The following is a 24247-nucleotide window of genomic DNA, read 5'->3' on the forward strand; positions in this document are numbered from 1 at the left end:
TCCCGCCTCCTCTGTATTTGTGTGTCATCTTTTCTCTTCCCCGGCCCCAACTCAGGGTGCTCATGTCTTTCATAGCCTTCTCTTCTATATCAGCTGGGTGCAAGGGGGGCAGTAATGAAATAGAGAAAGTACAGAGAAGAGCGACTAAGCTGATAAAGGGAATGGAAGGGATCAGTTATGGGGAAAGACAAGTTGTGATTGGTTACACTGGAGAAGAGATTGTAATTGGTTAAACTGGAGGGGGATATGATCACTATATATAAATATATAAGGGGATATGATCACTATGTATAAATATATAAGGGGGATATGATCGCTATATATAAATATATAAGGGGCATATGATCACTATATATAAATATATAAGGGGATATGATCACTATATATAAATATATAAGGGGATATGATCACTATGTATAAATATATAAGGGGGATATGATCACTATATATAAATATATAAGGGGATATGATCACTATATATAAATATATAAGGGGATATGATCACTATATATAAATATATAAGGGGATATGATCACTATATATAAATATATAAGGGGATATGATCACTATATATAAATATGTAAGGGGGATATGATCACTATATATAAATATGTAAGGGGGATATGATCACTATATATAAATATATAAGGGGATATGATCACTATATATAAATATATAAGGGGATATGATCACTATGTATAAATATATAAGGGGGATATGATCACTGTATATGAGGGGGAGTATACAATATATTCACCAGTAGCTCCTCCCAGCATACAAGAGGGACCCAATGAGATTAGCGGAAAGTAGGTTCTATGTTAAAATGCTGAGAAGATTTCCTCCAAGGGAGGAAATACAGGGCTGCTAATAATGTTACTTGTTTTACTGCTTGTTTTTTTTTGTTTTTTTTTTAAATAAAGCTCATGCCAATCCCATATATTCAGTATATAAAAGGAACAGATAAGGATGAAAGGGGGGGGGGTGTTGGTTCTGTTACCAATATGAAAGTGCAGCTCACAAAGATACAGGTGGATGTGCAGAATGACAAAAAAGTTAATTTCTATTGAACCAAGGAAACTAAAATACAAGCCCAGCAGTCCGTTCCAGGAAAACATTGGGTTGTGTTGCCCGTTGGGGTGATGTTTATTGGGGTGGGGTGTCTGTTGGGTTGTGTTGTCCATTGGGATGGGGTGTCCGTTGTGGTGGGGTGTCCATTATGTTGTCCGTTGGGGTGGGGTATCCGCTGGGTTGTTTTGCCTGTTGAATTGGGGTGTCCGTTTGGTTGTGTTGTCCTTTGGGATGTCCTTTGGGTTGTGTTGCCCATTGGGTTGTGTGTCCATTGGGGTGGGGTGTCCATTGGGTTGTGTGACCTGTTGGGTGGGGTGTCTGTTAGGTTGTGTTGCCCCTTGGGGGGGTGTCCGTTGGGTTGTGTTTTCCGTTTGGTTGTGTTGTCCATTGGGGTGGGGTGTCCTTTGGGTTGTGTTGCCCATTGGGTTGTGTTGCCCATTGGGTTGTGTTTCCATTGGGGTGGGGTGTCCGTTGGGTTGTGTGACCTGTTGGGTGGGGTGTCCGTTGGGTTGTGTGACCTGTTGGGTGGGGTGTCCTTGGGTTGTGTTTTACGTTTGGTTGTGTTGTCCGTTGGGGTGGGGTGTCCGTTGAGTTGTGTTGCCCATTGGGGTGTCTGTTGGGTTGTGTTGCCAGTTGGGGTGGGTTGTCAGGACCATTTAGTTAAATAAAAGTAAACTGTGGGTCCATTGTAGGAAGGAGCCTGTTCCAGTCCCACATGTTATCTGTTTGGGTTCAGAACTCAGGGATTATGTGCAACATGTTAATTAGCACAAGGCCGGGACTTTCTCAATGTTCTGCCGGTTGTGAGCTACAGTCCTGCGATGGATAGGCATGAAATGCGCTAGTGATTCTATAGCCAGGCAGAATATGGGTCCTCCTGTGTTGTGCCAGGCTGCAGTGGAAAAGGGGGGTACCTGTCTGATTTTACATGTAACCCCCACAGTGAAAAAGTACTGAGTAAAGATATCTGGCAACATCATCTCATGTACATGGGGCCTCCAAGAAGAGCAGCTTTTGCCCCAGGACAGTCCCCAGTTCCCAGCCAATCAGGGTGAAGAGAAAAGGAGGAGCAGGTTGGTGCTGGTAGGTAGAACAGAAGAAGCTGCTCCAGTGAATGTGCTGCTCAGACCTATCGGGTCGGCCATAGTGGCTACTGGTTGTTTTTTTGGGCTCTGGGAGAGGAACATGAATCTGAGCAGCCGAAATCTGTCCCTGCAGCAAATTCCCTTCCACTTACACATTCCTTGTACCAAAATAATCTGCATGAGTCGCACCTCTCCACTAATGTGCACTCCTGGTGTCCCAACGAATATAGTAAGGATATTACCAGAGTATAAAGGGGCCCCAGTAATGAGCCCACATGTTCCCTCAGCTGTGCACTTGTGTGCCACAAAGTCTCAACATTTATTCTCACCTGAGACACAAACAATATTGTTCCACACACTGCGACAAAGACACAACATAGACATAGATGGCGACAGTAGCACAACATTGAGACTGTAGAGCAAGATGGCGACAGTAGGACAAGATGGAGACAGTAGGACAAGATGGAGATAGTAGGACAAGATGGCGACAGTAGGACAAGATGGCGACAGTAGGACAAGATGAAGACAGTAGAGCAAGATGGAGACAGTAGGACAAATGGAGACAGTAGGACAAGATGGAGACAGTAGAGCAAGATGGAGACAGTAGGACAAGATGGAGACAGTAGGGCAAGATGGAGACAGTAGGGCAAGATGGAGACAGTAGGACAAGATGGAGACAGTAGGGCAAGATGGAGACAGTAGGACAAGATGAAGACAGTAGAGCAAGATGGAGACAGTAGGACAAATGGAGACAGTAGGACAAGATGGAGACAGTAGAGCAAGATGGAGACAGTAGGACAAGATGGAGACAGTAGGACAAGATGGAGACAGTAGGACAAATGGAGACAGTAGGGCAAGATGAAGACAGTAGAGCAAGATGGAGACAGTAGGGCAAGATGGAGACAGTAGGGCAAGATGGAGACAGTAGGGCAAGATGGAGACAGTAGGGCAAGATGGAGACAGTAGAGCAAGATGGAGACAGTAGGACAAGATGGAGACAGTAGGGCAAGATGGAGACAGTAGGGCAAGATGGAGACAGTAGGGCAAGATGGAGACAGCAGGGCAAGATGGAGACAGCAGGACAAGATGGAGACAGCAGGACAAATGGAGACAGCAGGACAAGATGGAGACAGTAGTTCAAGATGGAGACAGCAGGACAAGATGGAGACAGCAGGACAAGATGGAGACAGCAGGACAAGATGGAGACAGCAGGACAAATGGAGACAGCAGGACAAATGGAGACAGCAGGACAAGATGGAGACAGTAGGACAAATGGAGACAGTAGGACAAGATGGAGACAGTAGGACAAGATGGAGTCAGTAGGACAAGATGGAGACAGCAGGACAAGATGGAGACAGCAGGACAAGATGGAGACAGCAGGACAAGATGGAGACAGCAGGACAAATGGAGACAGCAGGACAAGATGGAGACAGTAGGACAAATGGAGACAGTAGGACAAATGGAGACAGTAGGACAAGATGGAGACAGCAGGACAAATGGAGACAGCAGGACAAGATGGAGACAGCAGGACAAATGGAGACAGTAGGACAAATGGAGACAGTAGGACAAGATGGAGACAGTAGGACAAGATGGAGACAGTAGGACAAGATGGAGACAGTAGGACAAGATGGAGACAGTAGGACAAGATGGAGACAGCAGGACAAATGGAGACAGCAGGACAAGATGGAGACAGCAGGACAAGATGGAGACAGCAGGGCAAGATGGAGACAGCAGGGCAAGATGGAGACAGTAGGGCAAGATGGAGACAGTAAAACAAGATGGAGACTGTAGGACAAGATAGAGACAGTAGGACAAGATAACAGTAGGGCAAGATGGAGACTGTAGGACAAGATGGAGACAGTAGGACAAGATAGAGACAGTAAAACAAGATGGAGACAGTAGGGCAAGATGGAGACAGTAGGAGTGGATGGAGCATGAGGTTGAGGGCAGCAGGCCGGTGGTTACAGGAGGAGTGGCAGAAGGGAAGTGACACGCCTCCTGCTGGCCCAATGGCAGGAATGGTGATACTATTGGCTATACAATAATAATAATCACTTCCGCCACCCCCTGGCCCAAAACATAGAGTGTAAGCTCTGTAGGTCAGTAGCTGATATATTCCCAATGTCTCAGAACTGCATGAAAAGAATGTGTCCCCTCTGCACCTGCCACTCACTCCCTCAGGCTCCGCCCCTCTCCCAGCCCAGAGATACAGAGTCGAGTCTTTTGAGGGGCAGAGCCAGTTGTCACTCACACACAATGGAAGGATACGATTGGCTGCTGTTGTCTGGGGGAAGCGCTGATTGGTGAGTCGGTGTCACATGGGATGCAGAGAGTGAAATTGATGGTGCAGAACAGGTTGTGAGGAGATTGTGAGGCAGCCGGACCAGGACTGGAACTGGGAGACTTCACTGTAACAGGTGAGTGATACCCCGGGCTCTGCCGCTTCACTGGGCCCCAAGGATTTCACTCAGGGAACTATACGGGGCCCCAAGGATTTCACTCAGGGAACTACATGGGGCCCCAAGGATTTCACTCAGGGAACTACACGGGGCCCCAAGGATTTCACTCAGGGAACTACACGGGCCCCAAGGATTTCACTCCGGGAACTACACGGGGCCCCAAGGATTTCACTCAGGGAACTATACGGGGCCCCAAGGATTTCACTCAGGAACTACACGGGGCCCCAAGGATTCACTCAGGAACTACACGGGCCCCAAGGATTTCACTCCGGGAACTACACGGGGCCCCAAGGATTTCACTCAGGGAACTACACGGGGCCCCAAGGATTTCACTCAGGGAACTATACGGGGCCCCAAGGATTTCACTCAGGGAACTACACGGGGCCCCAAGGATTTCACTCAGGGAACTACACGGGCCCCAAGGATTTCACTCAGGAACTACACGGGGCCCCCAGGGATTCACTCAGAACACACGGGGCCCCAAGGATTTTCACTCAGGGAACTACACGGGGCCCCAAGGATTTCACTCAGGGAACTACACGGGCCCCAAGGATTTCACTCAGGGAACTACACGGGGCCCCAAGGATTTCACTCAGGGAACTACACGGGGCCCCAAGGATTTCAGTGAGGGAGCAGGTGACCCCAGTAGAAAGTACAGAGAGTATATAGAGATATATATAGAGATATATAGAGATATAAGAGGGAGAAGAAGGAGCAGGTGAGTGAGTTGAGTGGAAAACACAAATAATAATCAGGTGAGTGGGAGGAGTCACTTTACATTCAGTGTTTTTGTCCATTTATTTCAGCTGAGCCGTGAGCCCCTTATTATGTTATAGTTGTCAGTCCTGCGGGGGAGGTGTGTTTGTTTGTGACCCTGAAAAGCTCATGTTGATTCTATTGTACAACTGGGCCCTAATGATCTGGGCCCAAGAACCAAGTCTTTAAATGAGTGAATGGAATTGTACAGCTACACATCCAAATTGGGTTTGAAATCTCAGAAATGGTGAATGAGATATAAAGGAAGGAACTATTGTGAAATATAAGTTCCCTCACACTGAAATAAGAAACTCTCTAAATACAATCAATTAAATATTCTGCATTGTTTCTGAAATAATCAAGTTTATGTTCACTATTCCTCTCTCAGCATCTGTTTCTCTTCATTCTCTCTTCATGCAGCAGTTGGGTGTCAGATATTCACTGACAGTTACATATATTGGATGTAATGAATGAATATGAATATCTGACACCCAACTGCTGCATGAAGAGAGAATGAAGAGAAACAGATGCTGAGAGAGGAATAGTGAAGATAAACTTGATTATTTCAGAAATGATCCAGAATATTTAATTGATTGTATTTAGAAAGTTTCTTATTTCTGTGTGAGGAAACTTATATTGAATTTTCATTTTCTCGACCGTTCCCCTTTAATGGCAGCACAAGTGTTACATAAAGAGAAAGCAGTAGAAGTGTCTGTGACTCTCTCTCACTGTCGCTCACTCACTTCTCTATTTATGTCTCAGTGTTTGTGCAATCTGATCACATCCCCGGGACTCAGAGGAACAGCCGGCCCGTCTCTCACTCCCAGTGTGTCGCACACAAGCAGCGCAGGGAGTTGCTACCAATAAACTGCTGCTTTTATGGAATTCTTCTGAGGGCACGTAAGTGCGTCTATAGTAAGTGTATAGTAAGTGTTTGTATAATGGGTGTATAGTAAGTGTTTGTATAGTTAGTGTGTGTATAGTAAGTGTTTGTATAGTAAGTGTGTGTATAGTAAGTGTGTGTGTATAGTAATAATAAATGTATGTATAGTAAGTGTGTGTGTGTGTATAGTAATAGTAAATGTATGTATAGTAAGTGTGTGTATAGTAAGTGTGTGTATAGTAAGTGTGTGTGTATAGTAAGTGTGTGTGTATAGTAAGTGTGTGTATAGTAAGTGTGTGTATAGTAAGTGTGTGTGTATAGTAAGTGTGTGTGTATAGTAAGTGTGTGTGTATAGTAAGTGTGTGTATAGTAAGTGTGTGTGTATAGTAAGTGTGTGTATAGTAAGTGTGTGTGTATAGTAAATGTATGTATAGTAAGTGTGTGTATAGTAAGTGTGTGTGTATAGTAAAGCACGGTGTGTGTGGTAGGAGGGGGTTGTAGCTTTGTGGGTTGATGGGTGGGTGCTCAGAGGGTGCATTTCTCCTGGTTCTGGGGTGCCCATATCTGTACTGGATAGTTATGTGTATAGTGAGTTTATGAATAGATCTTGTGTAAGTGTCAGTGTGTGAAACACTTGTGATGTTACATGTCACACTCATCTGTAGCCTGTGCACTTGTACTGAAATGTGGGCCCTCTCCTCTCTCTAATCTATAGATCTGCCCTCCTGTAGGTGCCACTAGATTTACACTGTGCAGCTCTGCCCCATCCCTCGTCTCTCCTGTGAAGGGTTAAACCCTCTCTCCCCAGCACCCTTGTGTGACTGATCTGCACTTCAGATGTTGCACCTTGCCAGGAACCCACATCCAACTTCTTTTTCCCACATTTGTTCTGCCGTTGCCCCTAGCAACGCTCTTCATTCTCCTCACTTGGGCAGACTTTGCCCTTCAGCGTGCCCCTCTCAGAATGCCCCTCTCTGTCACTTTCCTGGGAACCTCCACCCCCCGTGCCAGTTGCTTTCTAGCGGCGCAAGCTGATGAGTTTGGGTGGGAGGCACAAGGGGACTCTGGGAGTTTTGTTTGGCTTTTATTTTGGATCCATCAGGCAGGAGGGGGCACAGGTTGACCAGTGATGAATAGCATTTCATGGGCATTACATGGGTTTTACATGGGTTTTACATGGGTATTACATGGATATTACATGGATATTATATGGATATTACATGGATATTACATGGGCACTAGATGGGCATTACATGGATATTACATGGGCATTAGATGGGCATTACATGGATATTATATGGGCATTACATGGATATTACATGGGCATTAGATGGGCATTACATGGATATTACATGGGCATTAGATGGGCATTACATGGATATTATATGGGCATTACATGGATATTACATGGGTATTATATTGGTATTACATGGGCATTACATAGATATTACATGCATATTATATGGGCATTACATGGATATTACGTGGGCAGTACATGGGTATTACATGGGCATTTCATGGGCATTATAAGGGTGCCTCCTGCTTGAGCTTACTGGTATTATAGTGAGTGCAGTGACTGTTCAGATGTAATGGGTGGGAGGTACATGTTGGCATCTCTATGATGTTTGTCAGAGGAACATTGTCACCCCAATGAAACGAGGGGAGCTTCACACATTTGCTCTGAGTTATTGAACCACACAATTCCATAATGAGTCTAGTGCAATGGTTGTACAACAGCAAGAGAGCATGTTCTTCTATATTATAGCCCCCAACTGTCCTGTTGTACCAACCAATCACGTGTCAGTGAGGAGCTGCCAAAGAAATCCTCTTGTGCTGCTTTTTGCCATGTTTGGCCACAGTCAGCCCATTCCCCATGCCCATCAGCATTTGCTTCTATATAGTAGGTACCACCCACTGCTCTCTCTGCTCTCTCTGCCCCTGAGACACAATTCATTCTTTAACCAGGACTTGCAGGGCATTTCATAAGCAACATGTGAGCACCGCTGCCTGCTGGAGCCTGCTTGGTTTGTATTGTTCAGACTAGTCCATGATGTGACTGCTGCTGCCTGCTGGAGCCATGAAGTGCCCTGATGTGAGTGTTGATGCCCATAATGTGACTGCTGCTGCTGCCTGCTGAGTTTGTGCTGTAAGTGCTAGGGCCATAATGTGAGTGCCAATGCCTGCTGGGGCCATGATGTGAATGTTAGTGGGGATTATAGTCAGTCCTAGGAGTAACTCATGCATATCCATGTATCTGTATGAGGCTATGCAGTGTTGCTAGGGAACGGAAGCACTGGAAATATAATAATATTCTTTGTATAAATATTGACTTCCTGCTCCTTCTCAGTAAGTAACACTCATTATATGGGGATCCAGTGATGTGCACATGCACCCCGTTACATGGCCAAGGCAAACTTCCTATGTTAGTTTATAATATAACCCACCCAAAGCCATATCCTCGGCCACTATATTTTGCTCACAGTAACCTATCTCTCCCTTCAGGGGTACCCAACTGTCCCTTTAACATTGCGCCCCTATACAATTCACTATGGCTGCAGGCCACAAGATTTGCAACTGGACTTAGCATTACTGGCCACCCTATCTGCTGTTAGTTTGTGCTGCTCTATTCACTCATAACAACCATCCTATTAGAGATAACTATTCTCCTATTAGCTGTTCCTGCTGAATTGTGCTAAGTACAGGGAATACCTATGCTGCCATAGTTTTATGGGATCTCTCTGTACAGACTATGAGCAAACTTAGGGGCTGTTCCTGCTGAATTGTGCTAAGTACAGGGAATACCTATGCTGCCATAGTTTTATGGGATCTCTCTGTACAGACTATGAGCAAACTTAGGGGCTGTTCCTGCTGAATTGTGCTAAGTACAGGGAATACCTATGTACCATAGTTTTATGGGATCTCTCTGTACAGACTATGAGCAAACTTAGGGACTGTTCCTGCTGAATTGTGCTGAGTACACGGAATACCTATGCTGCCATAGTTTACTGTAGCAACATGGCCCCTGTCTGTGGCAGCAGTGCAGGAAATATTTGGGTATTAGAGCTGATTTGCATGACAGGTAAATATTGTGTGCAAGGGCTCCGGAGAACAGGGAAGTGAGTGGGAGCAGAGCTGAGGTGCTTAGTATTTCATAGGTGCAGAACCTCCTGAATTCCTCTATATCTTCTAATTTGCCCCTTTAACCTGAAAGATCCTCTCTCACCCCCAGCCAGGGACACAGTGGATCTAGAGCAAGATGTCGGGTGCAGCAGAGAGCAGGGACTCGGAGAATAACTGGGTGATCACTAATAATGAGGTAAGTGCATAGGCAGGTGCGGGCTGTTACTCACACCCTATTGGCTGTCTGTGTAAGTAAAAAAGCCTATGTGCAGGTACATAAACAGGAGGGGCATGGAGTCAGGTTACATCAGCTCTCTAGTCTAAAGAGCTCACAGTCTAGCACTGGTTTTTCTTCCCTACGCTTTGTGTCTCTGTAGCATTGGGTGAAGCAGGGGAAGGGGGTGCTGTGGGGGCCCTCTCTGCAGGGAGAATGAGCAGTGCAGCTGTCGAGATATTTGTCAGGGTAACCGGAATCCTGAGCTATAAACGGCCCCACAGAGATACTGCTTCATGGGCAGCTGACACAGCTCTCAAAATTCCTCTGTGACTCAGGGAAACAGGCCACAGGGAAGTGTTCCAGTGACTATCTGCGGGCCCTGGGGCTGCCCTACACACCCTACACACCCAATAGAAACCACTTCAAGGAATTGTTCAGTGTAAAAATAAAAAACTGGGTAAATAGACAGTCTGTGCAAAATAAAAAATGTATCTAATATAGTTAGTTAGGCAAAAATGTAATGTATAAAGGCTGGAGTGAGTGGATGTGTAACATAATAGCCAGAACACTACTTCCTGCTTTTCAGCTGATTGGTTACCAGGCAGTAACTTGAGGGGGGTCACATGGATCATATCTGCTTTTGAATCTGAGCTGAAGGCTGATCAATTACAAACTCACTGAACAGTTATGTCCCATGTGGCCCCCCTTATAGTCACTGACTAACTCAGAGTTAGAGAGCTGAAAAGCAGGAAGTAGTGTTCTGGCTATTATGTTACACATCCACTCACTCCAGCATTTATACATTACATTTTTGCCTAACTAGAAACATTTTTGGACAGCTTATCTATTTATCCAGTTTTTATTTTCACACTGAACTGTTTCTTTAAGGAAGAAGTTTGCCTCATCCTGCCCCTGTACCCCACTGTACACTGGCTCACTTGCTGCACTACATTCAATGAGTGGTATATTTCATTATGTGGTGTTAGTTACCCTTTAACACAAGAAATGGGGGTTCCTGCCCCTTGCTGTTCTGTAGAGAGGGTGGGAGAGATTTGTTGGGTTCCTGCTCTGTGTTTCCTCCTTCCAACACACAGTCATTCTGCTTCTCTCTGACTTCCCTTCACTTTCTCTGCAGGGTCTCCCAGTAGAGACTTTAGGAGCCTCCCAAACGGCCGCCCATCAAGTCCAACCAGAGGAGGAGTCCGCAGGTAAGTGTCCCTGAAGCCGTAAGGCCAGTGGCAGCTGGAGATACCCAGGATGCTGTTGGGTGCCAATGATCTCTTCCTCCTGTTTCTTGCAGCCTCTGATACTGGCAGAGACCAGGGAGCCACACAGACAGATGGGTCGGCTGTTTCCAGAGTCAGCGAGGTGGGACTGAGGGGTGTCTCTGTCTGTTAACTAATGCTGCCCCCCAGTATACAGAATAACACCCACATATTTCTCTCTGTTTCTTAAGGAGACCCTTCCTCCACCATCTCAGCCTGCTGCCACCCCCACCAAAGAGGAGCAGTTGTTCATCCCCCCCGAGGTGCCTGAAATATCTGCCCCCGAGCTGGAACCGCTTCACCCGAAGCTCAGCTTAGAACTGCCAAGGACAGCGGGTCAGTAGCAAGCCTGGCCAGATTCTCTACAATGTATTTATGCATGCCCTGTTGTATGGGCACCCCCTGCTGCAACTGAATGGGCAAGGGCACAAGTGCATGAACCTGTGTAGAGTGACAGGTGTAGCCCCATCTCAATGCATGTACCACAAATGCCCACTGCCATCCTTAGGCCTCCCTGGCACATAAGGAACAGCTGAGGAGGACACCCCCGCGCTTGCAATCCTGTGGTTTCTCCCATCATTTGTAGGGTCCATTAAACCTGCCCTCCTGTCTGTCTCCTTCTTGTCTTCAAGAGAGTTTCCTTGCCAAGCTCAGCCATTACATCCCTGCCAGCTGGGGAGGATTGAGGAGCTGGGGGCGGCACTCGGATTGTGGAGCAGGTGCTGCGTGTGGCATGCTTTGCTGATGGCGACACTGCATGGGGCACATGCCTAGGCACTGACGGGAAAGAATAGGCGAGGGTTATAGAGGGGCTCATATGGGGTGGTTTAGGGGCACAGTCATTATCTGCTGCTGAGAGCAAGATCATTTCATTTGGGTTTCTGATCTCTGCTGGCGGGGCATCATGGGTGGGGTTCGATCAGAGTGTTTGCTGCTGCAGAGTTGCACCTTGAGATGAGTGTGTGCAAGAGTATCTCATATCTGTACCCATTGCCACTCTGTGCCTACAGATGAGGAGCTGGAGGAGGTGAGCTGCTCGAGCAGTGAGGAAGATGTGGAGGGGCTCAGGAAACGTGCAGTGCGGGGGGCTGCGCCAGTCAACGTTGGTCCTACTTTTGCCAGAGAGACCCCAGAGCAAGAGACAGACATGACACTCAGCTTGACTCTCAACAAGTGCATCATTGCTGCTGTGGCACTCATAGCCCTCGGATTCCTGCTCTTCTCAGGTCTGCCATGTTTGTTCTCTAGTATGGCTCCTGCCAGCGTGACTCCTTGGGCCATTAACAGCAATGTGAGACCTATATATGCTATAATGTGAGGCCCTGCCCTTATACTCTAGTACTATAATGGGAGACTGTGTCCCAAGGAGCTGATACTCTAGTGCTATAATGGGAGACTGTGTCCCAATGAGCTGATACTCTGTGCTATAATGGGAGACTGTGTCCCAAGGAGCTGATACTCTAGTGCTATAATGGGAGAGCTGTTGTTAGGAAGCTGTGGGACAGTGTTGGGTGCTGGTGAAAGGGCACTAATCAGCTTGTGGTTTGTGTTTCAGGCAGTGGAATGATGACAGAGGAAGGTGAGTGCACTGCTGAGTGTGAGTGTGAGTGCTATATTATGTTTATTGGGGGAAATTCTCTGAGCTGTCTCTTGTCTCTATACACAGACCCCTATGAGAATGTGCATTTGCGCAGTGTGAGTGGAGGGGATGCACAGTCTATTGTAGCCATACAGGTGAGTATTGTCATTGTTACATGTCCCCCCCAGCTCACATTGCCAAACAAGTCGTATTCTTTGTAGTGTGCCCTTTTATGTAGGTCTATCCATTAACCCATTGGTCTCATAGATACCTGGACTGAGGGTAGAATGGGGCCTCAATGAAAAAAACACTGCCACTGCATGCATGAATATACCCCTGAGTCACCTCAGCCATGCCCATTAGGGAACATCAGAAGAGGCCGGCACAAGCCGAACCACACCAAGTAGAAAAGCAGGAGCCGGATTGTAAAAATTCACAAATCACATTTTATTTTCCATAATTAAAAGCAAAGGCCTGACGCGTTTCGTGTCCACCAGGGACACTTAGTCATAGGCTGAAGAATGAGTACAACATATAAGGTATTTAAAAGAGAGAGAGCCAATAGGAAATGAGTGGGTGGAACTACCACATGTACCAATCATAGAAAAGCCATAGAAAAATCACAGTTTTGAAAAATTTTGCAAATATTTTTTGTTGTTAAACAAAAAGAAATTATGTGTAAGTAAATATTTGATGGATTGCAAGATAAATGAGATAAGGTTAGAGTCATGTGAACTAAGACGAGTAAGATGGTATTCAATGGCCTGTAATCCAAGATGGAGGGATGCATTAATAAAGGGCCACTACATCAATGGATGCCCAATTAAAACCACGTTTCTATTTAAAGCTATTCAAAGTAAAAATCAGGTGACCACTATCCTTTAAATAGCTGGTAAGTTGGAATACCAGCGGTTGAAGCAGATAATCAATATAGGCACACAGATTTTCACTCAGTGAACTGATGGCCGCTATAATGGGCCAGCCTATGGGGGGCGGGTGAGTTTGTGAATTTTAGGAAGATGGTGAAAAATTGCAGTCTTGGGGTATTCTACTTTTTTTTTTTTTAAAGTTTTTATTTTGCATTTTGAAAACAGGCAATTTAGTGTAACTTAAAGAAGGAAGAAGAAAGTAAAGATAAAGAAAAAGTTGTCCAATGCACATATATTTGTACTTTTCTAGTGGTTCAATACTGTAGGAGAACTCAGAGTCAAATTAAGTTATCAGAGTTACAGACCATACACGTTGATATATCTCCCTTTACATTATGTGCTATTTCATATTAGTTACCCGTATCATCTATAGCGTGAATATCTAGCCAGGGGACCACACTTTCTCGAATTTGGGATATTCTACTTTTAAATAAGAAGCCACTGTTTCGTCTATAATCTTATTTTCAAGAGCTTCTGAAATAAGTTTATATAAGTTTTTTTGTATAGCTTTGTAGGATTGGTATCCAAATGATTGTAAGTATTTTTTATCAGATAATTGTCTATCAGCCTCTTTTATATAATCAATTTTATTTAATACAACTATTTGTCCCCCCTTTATCCGCATTTCTAATAACGATTTGTCATTTTCTCGAAATACCAATCCTACAAAGCTATAGGATTTATTAAAATTAATAAGTTTGAGGACTTAAAAACAAGACTGCTTAAGAAAGTTTACAGTAGAGATAATATGGGAACGGCCTTTAAAAAAAGCAGTAGGCACTGATAGAAAAAGTTTATTCAATTTCAAATGCTGATGTCTCCTGCTATGTATAATAGCCACTTTTTTCTTTTTATTGTTATATTCATTTTGTATTCCTTAATTAAGTTAATTATTGTCTTTTCTAGCCTTGGGGTGTGTTTAAACATGTTGGATTCCAATGGCCCTCTTTTGATTGGTTTATTAGGTATCTCCGGCTACTCATTTCCCATTGGCTCCCTCTCTTTTAAATACCATGTATGTTGTACTCACTCAGCTTATGACTAAGTGTCCCTGGTAGACATGAAACACATCAGGCCTTTGCTTTTTTTTTTTTTTTTTTTTTTTTTTTTTTTTTGAAAGTATATTTTATTCATTTTAAAAGAGATGGGGGGAGGGAGTTGGGATTACAACAACAAATAATATAGTCCAAATATACAACGTAGTCTGCATTGATTTCTCTGTTTTACAACATTTTCAATATCATATTATTTATACAGTAATAGTCCTTTTTACATATTAAGTGGAATCACCTGGGATTTGAAGGTGAGGGATCTGAGGTTCGTGCTCTGGTTTTGCCTCTAACCAGGGGGACCAAATTTTCTCAAAGTTGTCGGGACATCCTCTGCCTTCGTAAGTCAGCTTTATATTAACTAGGCTTTTATTTATAAGGGAGAAGCAGTGCTGTAATGTAGGGGGATGAGGAGACCTCCATTTCATTATCAATGATTTTTTAGCATAGAGTAAGACAGTTTTTACACATATTCTGGATTTAACTAGTGGGAGCAATCCCTCAACTATGCCCAACAGACATACCTCTGCGTGACTGTCCCTGGGAATGCTAGGTGATCACAGGTGTCCTATTACTTCAGTCCAGAATCGGGAGATTAGGGGACACTCCCAGACCATATGCACCGGGTTGCTGACATTTGGGGCATTTCGCTTCTGGGGATCTACCAAATTTTTTAAGATTCACTGGGGTGACATATAGCTGATGAGTAAACTTAAATTGAACGAGTCGGCCCCTGGTTGAAATCAGGAAATCATATAGGCCTTCAGTTGACTCATCCCAGTCATCTGGGTCTAGTGATGGTAATATTGCTTGCCATTTCTGTTGGGCTCTATCAAAGGGGGCCTGGAGGCAGACTATTAACGGCCTGTACAGACTAGAGACCAGTTTTTGCTTACTCACATCCCAAAGGGATTCTTCAAACCTGGGGGAGTCATATGTAATTTTCAGGGAAGAGAATTGTGCACGAAAGGCATCTCTGAGTTGGAGGTATCTAAACCACTGAATGTTTTGCTGACCCGAGTTCTGCTTAAGCTGGTCCATAGTAGGAAACTTAGAGTCAACCAGGAGGCCATTGAGGAACCTGACTCGTAGTTGGGGTCAGTAGTGGAAATCTTGCAACCCTTGGAGCTGGGGAAGGTAGGTATTCCTCTAAAGAGGTAGATGGGGGGACTTATGGGGTATAGACCTGTGCGAGATTTTACATGCCAATTTCCATGCATGATGTGGGGTAGTAACTGTAGTTGGTAATGGGCCATAGTCCCTTAGATGCCTGTAGGGGACATTGCGGAGCGCTTCTAGTGAGCCTAGTAGCGTGCCCAATAGCATGCTGTTAGGGTTGTCCTCTTCCGAGTGAAACCAGGAGTGAATATGATAAAGTTGGACTGCTATATAATAAAGGAATAGATGCGGGAGCCCAAATCTCCCCATGTCAATGGGAGCAGTTAAGGCAACCCAGGACATTCTGGGTGGTTTGTTAGCCCATATGAATGGAATAAGCAGTGAGGTAACCTTCTTGAAGAAAAGGGGCGAAATCTTAACTGGTGAGTTTAGCAGCACATATAACAGTTTCGGTAAATATATCATTTTGTAAATATTAACCCGTCCCCATAGTGTCATCGGTAATTTGGCCCATGTTAACAAAGCTTTTTTGAGATGGACTACAATTGGCTCTAGGTTGTTTGTTGTATATGAGGCTGTATCTTTAGTAATAGTAATACCCAGGTATTTAAATTGGGGGGCACATTTCAGACCTGGGCTAATTTTATCAGTCTGATTTGGGAGGTGGTCTATTGGCATGATTACAGATTTTCCTTTATTTATAGCTAGTCCAGAGAAGTCCCGGAATTCGTCTAGCACCTGTAGGGTATGGTCTAGAGAGTGACCAGGGTCAGCTAGAAACAAGAGTAGATCGTCCAGGCCTTTGCTTTTAGCTATGGAAAATAAAATGTAATTTTTTAACTTCTACAATCCGGCTCCTGCTTCTCCACTCTGTGTGGTTCGGCTTGTGCCAGCCTTTTTTTGATGTTTCCTGGTGTTTGCTACCTCTGCTGAAGGCCTGGGCCCACCGTACACAGTGGTAACCTTTACACTGTACCTTATACACTGGTTCCTTATTGTTTTGTTTTTCTTATGCCCATTAGAGGAAACAGTGGGCTGTTGATAAAGATCATGTCCTTTCTACACAAACCCCATGCAGTTTACTTCTTAGTCATATAATCCCCAACACTTGTGCGCTACAGTAGTCACACATAACATCTATGCAGTAAAGTGGCGGAGTTTGGGTTTTCAGATTGGTGTCTGTGCAGGGAATTCTCCATTCTCACTGATTTTTCACAGGAGTGGATGAAGCAACACGCAGGGGATTTCACTGGGGATCCTGGGAATTTACAAGTGATGAGCAGCCTTCTGGACAAAGTGGCCAAGGAAAACCAGGAAATCCGACTTCTGCAGGCCACACTACAGGTAACTGGGCCGTTGCTCATACATGCTGCCAGTGCTCTGCTCTCATTCCATGGCCTCACACTGCTCCAGTGGAATGTGTATAAGTCAGTACGGGGAGCACTGGGCACACACCGTTGAACTATAAATACTGTTGGGGAACTGGCGCATGGGATACAGGGGCCCGGCAAGGTGCCCCTCAGTGGCAGGGGACATTCTATTATTTAGCAGGAATGTTTATTGCAATATCCCACCTGGGCCCTTGTGATCACTTAGCATCAGCCTGATGCTCTCTGTATTTTAGTTTTGGGAAGTGAATAATGAGACTTGCATTGACTCCATGCCATTATTGGTTCAAGTTGACCCCAATTCCTGTTTCTTGCAGGCCCAGAAAGAGGAACTGGAAGTGATGTTAAATGTCAGCGAAGGGGAAACAACAACTGCTGCTCCTCCGCATCACGACTTGAAGCAAGAGAATGTGAGACTGAAGGAGGCGCTGCTGAAGGAAGAGACAGCACACCTCTCTGCCCAAGAGGAACTGCAGGCCCTGAAAGAGAAAGTGGAGGCCATGGAAGGGAGCAAGGTGGGGAAGGAGGCTCTCACCTCAGAGAACACAAAGCTGAAAGCAGACCTGGACTCCTCCCAACATCAGATTGTAGGCTTTCTCTCCCAGAAGGAAACTCTTGTGGCCGAGTCACAGATGCTTCGCCAGGAGCTGGACAAGCAGAGACTCTTAGTGGCCTCCATCAGGCGAGACCTGGAGAATCTTAATACACAGCTAGCAGAACCTGAGGATGAGCAGCAACTGCATGCAAAGATCTCCGACATGAGCAGCCGCCTGGCCCTGGAGGTTCAAAGATCAGAAACATGGGAGAAGAAGTATGATGAGCATGCCCAGAAGAGGAAGCAACAAATCAAAGATGAGAGGAGAGACCATAGCCATAAAGAGTGGAAAAAGGGGGGGAAATTACGGAGACCCGAGACTCCCTCTTCCAATGGGGAGTTCATCAAACCCGCACATGGCTCTAAACACTGGAGGGATCAGGGTAAGGAGTCTCAGCATGAAGAATGGAAAAGAAAGAAGTATGAACAGCAAGAGGATAGGAGGGAGGAGCAGAAATACCGGCCCTGGGAGAGAGAGCAGAGGGGCAAAGAGAGAGACCCAAAACGGCACCAGTACGAGACCTCTGAGAGGGACTGGAAGGAAAAGCATCACCAGCATCATGAAGAGACAGGGGGCAATTTCCACCCTCGCAAAGGACAGAGAGACTTCAAGAGCCAGAAGGAGGAGGAGAAGAACAGCCAACGGAAAGGGCAAGAAGGCCAAGCACATGGGAAGGACTCTCATCACCGACACCATGACCACAACAAATTCTGGAAGAAACTGTCGGATCACCAGTACCGCATCCCTGAAGGCTGCTCCGGAGTGGAAGAGTGCGCCAGGAAGGACGGCATGGATCTGTTTAACGTGGAACTGAAACCAGTTCAAAGGAAGCAACTGGAAGATATTCTTCACAATTACCTGGCCAAAGTGGAGCTCTCCAAGACCCTCCCAGAGCTCCTTCCACTTCTGGACGGCTTCTTCGATGGGCCTGTCTTCTCACACCACAAGATCCGCTTCCGGGACTTTGTAGACGACATGGAAGACTTCCTGGAGGATTTAGCGAAGAGGGAGACTGGGGACGACGATATCGTAGATGACTTTGAGAAATACGTCTACACCAGCTTCTTTGGAGATGCCGCTATCAGCAAGAAGAGGTAAGTCAGTGTGTTGGCATTGCCAGTAGTCACATGTGTATGGCCAGTCCTCAGCTATTTGTTAGTGTTGCAATGTCATCCCAGGCAATATATTCCAATACTCCCTAAACGAGTGGGAAAGGGTGAGACTTCAGGGCTGATGTGGGCGAGTGAGTGAGTGGGTGCTGGAGTGCAGGAAGAGGAGAGTGTTACTTGCAGTTCATCTAATAACATGTTGTAGGACTCAATAAATTCCTTTTTTAGATTGGCTGCCAAAGTTCACAAGAAGAACTACCCCGAAGCTAAAAATTACCCCAAACCCCACAATCAAGGGCAGGAGAGACGAAATGGGGAACACAAACAGAGGCCGCCAAAATCAACGTATCCCGAGGGGGAGGCCCATGCCCACCATAACCATAAGTTCCACAAAGACAAAGGCCATGGAGAGCAATACCAGAATGATAAATACAAAGCAGACAAAGCTCGTTACAAGGAGAGTGAGGAATCGAATTACTCTCATGGGTACAAAGGCCACGGGGCATCCTCTGACGAGGGGCAGTTTCACAAGCACAAACCCCACTATGAGAAGCAAGTGAACCCCGATTATCAGTACAAGCACAAGGATTATCAGCATGGGGAGGAGTGGCAGCATGAGCATGGCAAGAAGTACGGCAAAGAGAAGTACCCACAGGGGGATAGGCTGGCGCGGGGGCAGGGCAAAGACTATGCCCATAAAGACCAACACAAACAGTACCACCAGCCCCACTATGAGAAGCACGGGGAGCAGGACCACCAACACCCCCAAAGCCATAAGCCTTGGAAAGAACACGGCCCCCCTGCTCCGTACTACAGCAAGGAGGAATGGTCCGGCCACAGGCACGAGGATCCTACACGGAGCCCGAAGTGGGCAAAGGATGGTCAGTACCACGACCAGCACCACCACAAGGAGAAGCACCACCATAACTGGAAGGAGGAGAAGAAGTACGACAGGGAGAGATAAAGAACTGGCAGCTGATTAAAGGGCAAGCTGTACCTTGTAATGGTGCCCTGTATATTGCACTGAGTAACCCTGTTCTTACCTCTCTCTGTCCCCGATAGGGAAGTTTGTATTTTATATAAAGAGAATAGTCACACTGACCTTACTATTCACATGTGGAGCACCGTCTGCCTTAACCCCTTGTGCCTTGTAACTCATGCACCACTCCTCATGTGCACAGGGAGTAACACACTTCTCCCACCAGTAATACAGCTGGGATGGTGGATGGAGTCCAGCTGCATCCCCACAATGTGCTTTTGTTATAAATCCTATTAGGTGGGACCCCCTGTGTGTGAGACGATGCCTTGTCCCTTTACCCAAAAACCTCTAGTCTCTCACCAGTGCCTTTATATTTGTATTGAGCTTCCCAGAATCAGCTGTGCCTTTGTACTCATGATGGTGTCCCCCGGCCTGACCTCTGTCTCATGTGTAATGTTCTGTCCCCTGGCATGAGGTGAGACGGCCATTGCTTATCTGTCCCACCATGTTCTGTAGGGCCACAGTACCCAGTGTCTCCAGCCAGAGAATAGACATTTTGTTCCAGTCAGCTCTAGATTAGAAATAACTGCTGTGGTCCCTACGCACAGTCTGATGAGCAGCAGCAGGGGCCACTCACTCCATGTAATGTGTGCATTTGTATTCTACTTATAATATATATATACAGGCCCTGTGCCCCCTCCTATATACAGGCCTTGTGCCCCCTCCTATATACAGGCCCTGCGCCCCCTCCTATATACAGGCCCTGCGCCCCCTCCTATATACAGGCCCTGCGCCCCCTCCTATATACAGGCCCTGCGCCCCCTCCTATATACAGGCCCTGCGCCCCCTCCTATATACAGGCCCTGCGCCCCCTCCTATATACAGGCCTTGCGCCCCCTCCTATATACAGGCCTTGCGCCCCTCCTATATACAGGCCCTGCGCCCCCTCCTATATACAGGCCCTGCGCCCCCTCCTATATACAGGCCCTGCGCCCCCTCCTATATACAGGCCCTGCGCCCCCTCCTATATACAGGCCCTGCGCCCCCTCCTATATACAGGCCTTGCGCCCCCTCCTATATACAGGCCTTGCGCCCCCTCCTATATACAGGCCCTGTGCCCCCTCCTATATACAGGCCCTGCGCCCCCTCCTATATACAGGCCCTGCGCCCCCTCCTATATACAGGCCCTGCGCCCCCTCCTATATACAGGCCTTGCGCCCCCTCCTATATACAGGCCCTGTGCCCCCTCCTATATACAGGCCCTGTGCCCCCTCCTATATACAGGCCTTGCGCCCCCTCCTATATACAGGCCCTGCGCCCCCTCCTATATACAGGCCCTGTGCCCCTCCTATATACAGGCCTTGTGCCCCCTCCTATATACAGGCCCTGTGCCCCCTCCTATATACAGGCCCTGCGCCCCCTCCTATATACAGGCCCTGCGCCCCTCCTATATACAGGCCCTGTGCCCCCTCCTATATACAGGCCCTGTGCCCCCTCCTATATACAGGCCCTGTGCCCCCTCCTATATACAGGCCCTGTGCCCCCTCCTATATACAGGACACTGGATTAGGGGCATCTCTTTCTGAGTGTTGTATTGTTCTTTAGTTTTATTTAACCCCCAGTTAGGCCGCTGGGCTAATGCACTGTCAGGGCAAATAATAAAGTAGAGAGGAATTGTGTGTGGATTTCCCCTGAGTCCTGACCTTTTATTTCTGAATGGGATACAGGGGTTTGCTATGTAGAGATACTTAAAGGAACAGTTCAGTGTAAGAAATAAAGCTGCAAAGTTCTGTTCTGTTAGACATCCGGTCACTTCAGCCTTTATACATTACATTTTTGGTTAGCTATATTGAAAACATTTTTTAGCTTGCACTGTCTATTTACCCAGTTTTTATTTTTATACTGAACAATTACTTTAAGGGGGATATGATCACTATATATAAATATATAAGGGGATATGATCACTATATATAAATATATAAGGGGGATATGATCACTATATATAAATATATAAGTGGATATGATCACTATATATAAATATATAAGGGGATATGATCACTATATATAAATATATAAGGGGGATATGATCACTATATATAAATATATAAGGGGATATGATCACTATATATAAATATATAAGGGGGATATGATCACTATATATAAATATATAAGGGGGATATGATCACTATATATAAATATATAAGGGGATATGGTCACTATATATAAATATATAAGGGGATATGATCACTATATATAAATATATAAGGGGGATATGATCACTATATATAAATATATAAGGGGATATGATCACTATATATAAATATATAAGGGGATATGATCACTATATATAAATATATAAGGGGGATATGATGATAATGTTAGTGAATGCCCCATAGTGACAGTTCAGACATGATGAAATCTCTCCCTAATCAGTTACAAGTCACGTGACACCTTTCTACCCAACATGACAATTCTGGCTGGATCCTTAACATACTTTTGTAATGGTTTTAGATATGATAAGAACTTACACAACATAAAGGGCAATTCACCTCCATTAGCAAAACTGTAATAACACATACAAATTGTAGTCAAGGTCACAAGCAAGGTCAGAATAGCAATATAGCAGTACAGACCAGTACAGACAAGGGTCAGGACAGGCAGCAGAACAGGCTTGGTCAGGGTCAGGCAGGGTCAAGAACAGGTTAGAAAGAGTAGAAATCACACCCAGGAACTATGTGAATAGTTTCACCCCAGGTAAGTTTCTTACAATGGGGTGGGGGCCAAACTGGCAAAATGATAGAATTTCACTTAAAGGGATCCTGTCATCGGAAAACATGTTTTTTTCAAAACACACCAGTTAATAGTGCTGCTCCAGCAGAATTCTGCACTGAAATCCATTTCTAAAAAGAGCAAACTGATTTTTTTATATTCAATTTTGAAATCTGACATGGGGCTAGACATATTGTCAGTTTCCCAGCTGCCCTTGGTCATGTGTCTTGTGCCTGCACTTTAGGAGAGAAATGCTTTCTGGCAGGCTGCTGTTTTTCCTTCTCAATGTAACTGAATGTGTCTCAGTGGGACCTGGATTTTACTATTGAGTGTTGTTCTTAGATCTACCAGGCAGCTGTTATCTTGTGTTAGGGAGCTGCTATCTGGTTACCTTCCCATTGTTCTTTTGTTTGGCTGCTGGGGGGGGAAAGGGAGGGGGATGATATCAGTCCAACTTGCAGTACAGCATTAAAGAGTGACTGAAGTTTATCAGAGCACAAGTCACATGACTTGGGGCAGCTGGGAAATTGACAATATGTCTAGCCCCATGTCAGATTTCAAAATTGAATATAAAAAAATCTGTTTACTCTTTTGAGAAATGGATTTCAGTGCAGAATTCTGCTGGAGCAGCACTATTAACAGATGTGTTTTGAAAAAATGTTTTTTTCCCATGACAGTATCCCTTTAATAACAGTGTCCACAAAATGGCTGCCGCCTGTTTGACGTGATTGTGATTAACAAGACTAAAAGAAAGAAGATTGAAATCATGTATATAGTGTAAGTAAACGTAATCTTGCTTAACTAACATCAGAAAACAGGATTTGGAATTATTTTTTTAGGGTGACAGGTCCCCATTAAAAATGATTTATTTTTTCCCATTTTATAATTAGGGATGCACCGAATCTACTATTATGGATTCAGCCAAACCCCTTTGCGAAAGATTTGGCCAAATACTGAACTGAATCTGAACCTTATTTGCATATTCAAATTAGGGGTGGGAAGGGGGAAACATTTTTTACTTCCTCATGCAATCTCCCCCCACCTGACCCTAATTTGCATATGCAAATTAGGATTCAGTTCGGTGGGGCAGAAGGAAATCAGCAGAAACTTGCTGAAAAAGGCCGAATCACAAACTGAATCCCTAGTTATAATAACCGAGTACTTTGTACTTGATCCCAACTAAAACGGATTTACTTCAAATAACAATGTTTGGGATTAGTTTTTGCCCGTTGCACAGTCAGTTCCTCATTTCCTATGTCTGTCTCCTGATTGCTCAACATAGTAGTGTTTATATAGAGTTTATATCGTTTTTATATAGTGTTTATATAATGTTTATATAGTGTTTATATAGAGTTTATATCGTTTTTATATAGTGTTTATCTAGAGTTTATATAGTGTTTCTATGTCCTCAAATGTGTATTTGTTAAAGGCTTCCCTCTATAGGATCCCCAAACCATCTCTGCACCCCATTTTCCTTCCTACAGTCACTAACGAATCTGCCTCTCCCCACAATTACTAACTAACTAATTACTAACTAATCTGCCTTCCCCCAGCCATTGTGCCCCACTAGAATCCCTACAACCCCCCAATGTCTCAGGCAGAGCAGCCGGGAATCGCTCCCCTCAGACTGTACTTGCTTCACTGTGTGTAGATCCCAGTAATGTCGCACATGCGGAAGTGCAGCAGGAGACAAGCAGCTGGGCGTGGCATTAGTCAGCCCTACAAGTACAGTCTTCCCAGCGCCCCTCCTCCGCCTGCACTAGCGACTCCGCCCCCTTCCACCTGCCGCAGAGCAAAGGCATCACTACGCCGTATTGTTTATATTAATCACGTGCGGACGTTACGTCTCTCTCAAGTGACAATGCGTAGGAGGAGGC

General features: G+C 45.4%; 1 protein-coding gene across 7 annotated transcripts; it reads left to right on the forward strand.

Annotated features, from left to right (window-relative positions):
- Nucleotides 1–4491: 4491 nt before the first annotated feature.
- On the forward strand, nucleotides 4492–21286 carry LOC108700443 (pre-B-cell leukemia transcription factor-interacting protein 1). 7 transcript variants are annotated; one of them, XM_041574625.1, is made up of 13 exons: nucleotides 4492–4570; nucleotides 6131–6268; nucleotides 9481–9567; nucleotides 10724–10796; nucleotides 10889–10956; nucleotides 11045–11189; nucleotides 11486–11572; nucleotides 11864–12079; nucleotides 12409–12432; nucleotides 12520–12587; nucleotides 16748–16873; nucleotides 17235–18607; nucleotides 18828–19024. In XM_041574625.1, the coding sequence occupies exons 3-13, from the start codon at nucleotides 9508–9510 to the stop codon at nucleotides 18835–18837; spliced, it is 2250 nt and encodes a 749-aa protein (XP_041430559.1). In that variant the 5' UTR covers nucleotides 4492–4570; nucleotides 6131–6268; nucleotides 9481–9507; the 3' UTR covers nucleotides 18838–19024. The 7 variants fall into 7 exon arrangements, with proteins under 7 accessions (XP_041430559.1, XP_041430556.1, XP_041430554.1 ...); XM_041574622.1 differs by having other exon boundaries at nucleotides 4496–4570; nucleotides 6131–6283; nucleotides 18851–21286; XM_041574620.1 differs by having other exon boundaries at nucleotides 4496–4570; nucleotides 18851–21286.
- Nucleotides 21287–24247: the final 2961 nt, after the last annotated feature.

This window comes from Xenopus laevis, chromosome 8S, assembly GCF_017654675.1.
Source record: "Xenopus laevis strain J_2021 chromosome 8S, Xenopus_laevis_v10.1, whole genome shotgun sequence".
Taxonomy (NCBI): Eukaryota; Metazoa; Chordata; class Amphibia; order Anura; family Pipidae; genus Xenopus; species Xenopus laevis.

What these genes read in the sequence shown, in the direction of transcription:
- LOC108700443 (XM_041574622.1), top strand. Translation starts at nt 9,508, where the DNA reads ATGTCGGGTGCAGCAGAGAGCAGGGACTCGGAGAATAACTGGGTGATC. An exon ending in GGGTGATCACTAATAATGAG is followed by an intron (nt 9,568 to 10,723) that starts GTAAGTGCATAG and finishes CTTTCTCTGCAG; the next exon opens with GGTCTCCCAGTAGAGACTTT. An exon ending in CGGATTCCTGCTCTTCTCAG is followed by an intron (nt 12,080 to 12,408) that starts GTCTGCCATGTT and finishes TTTGTGTTTCAG; the next exon opens with GCAGTGGAATGATGACAGAG.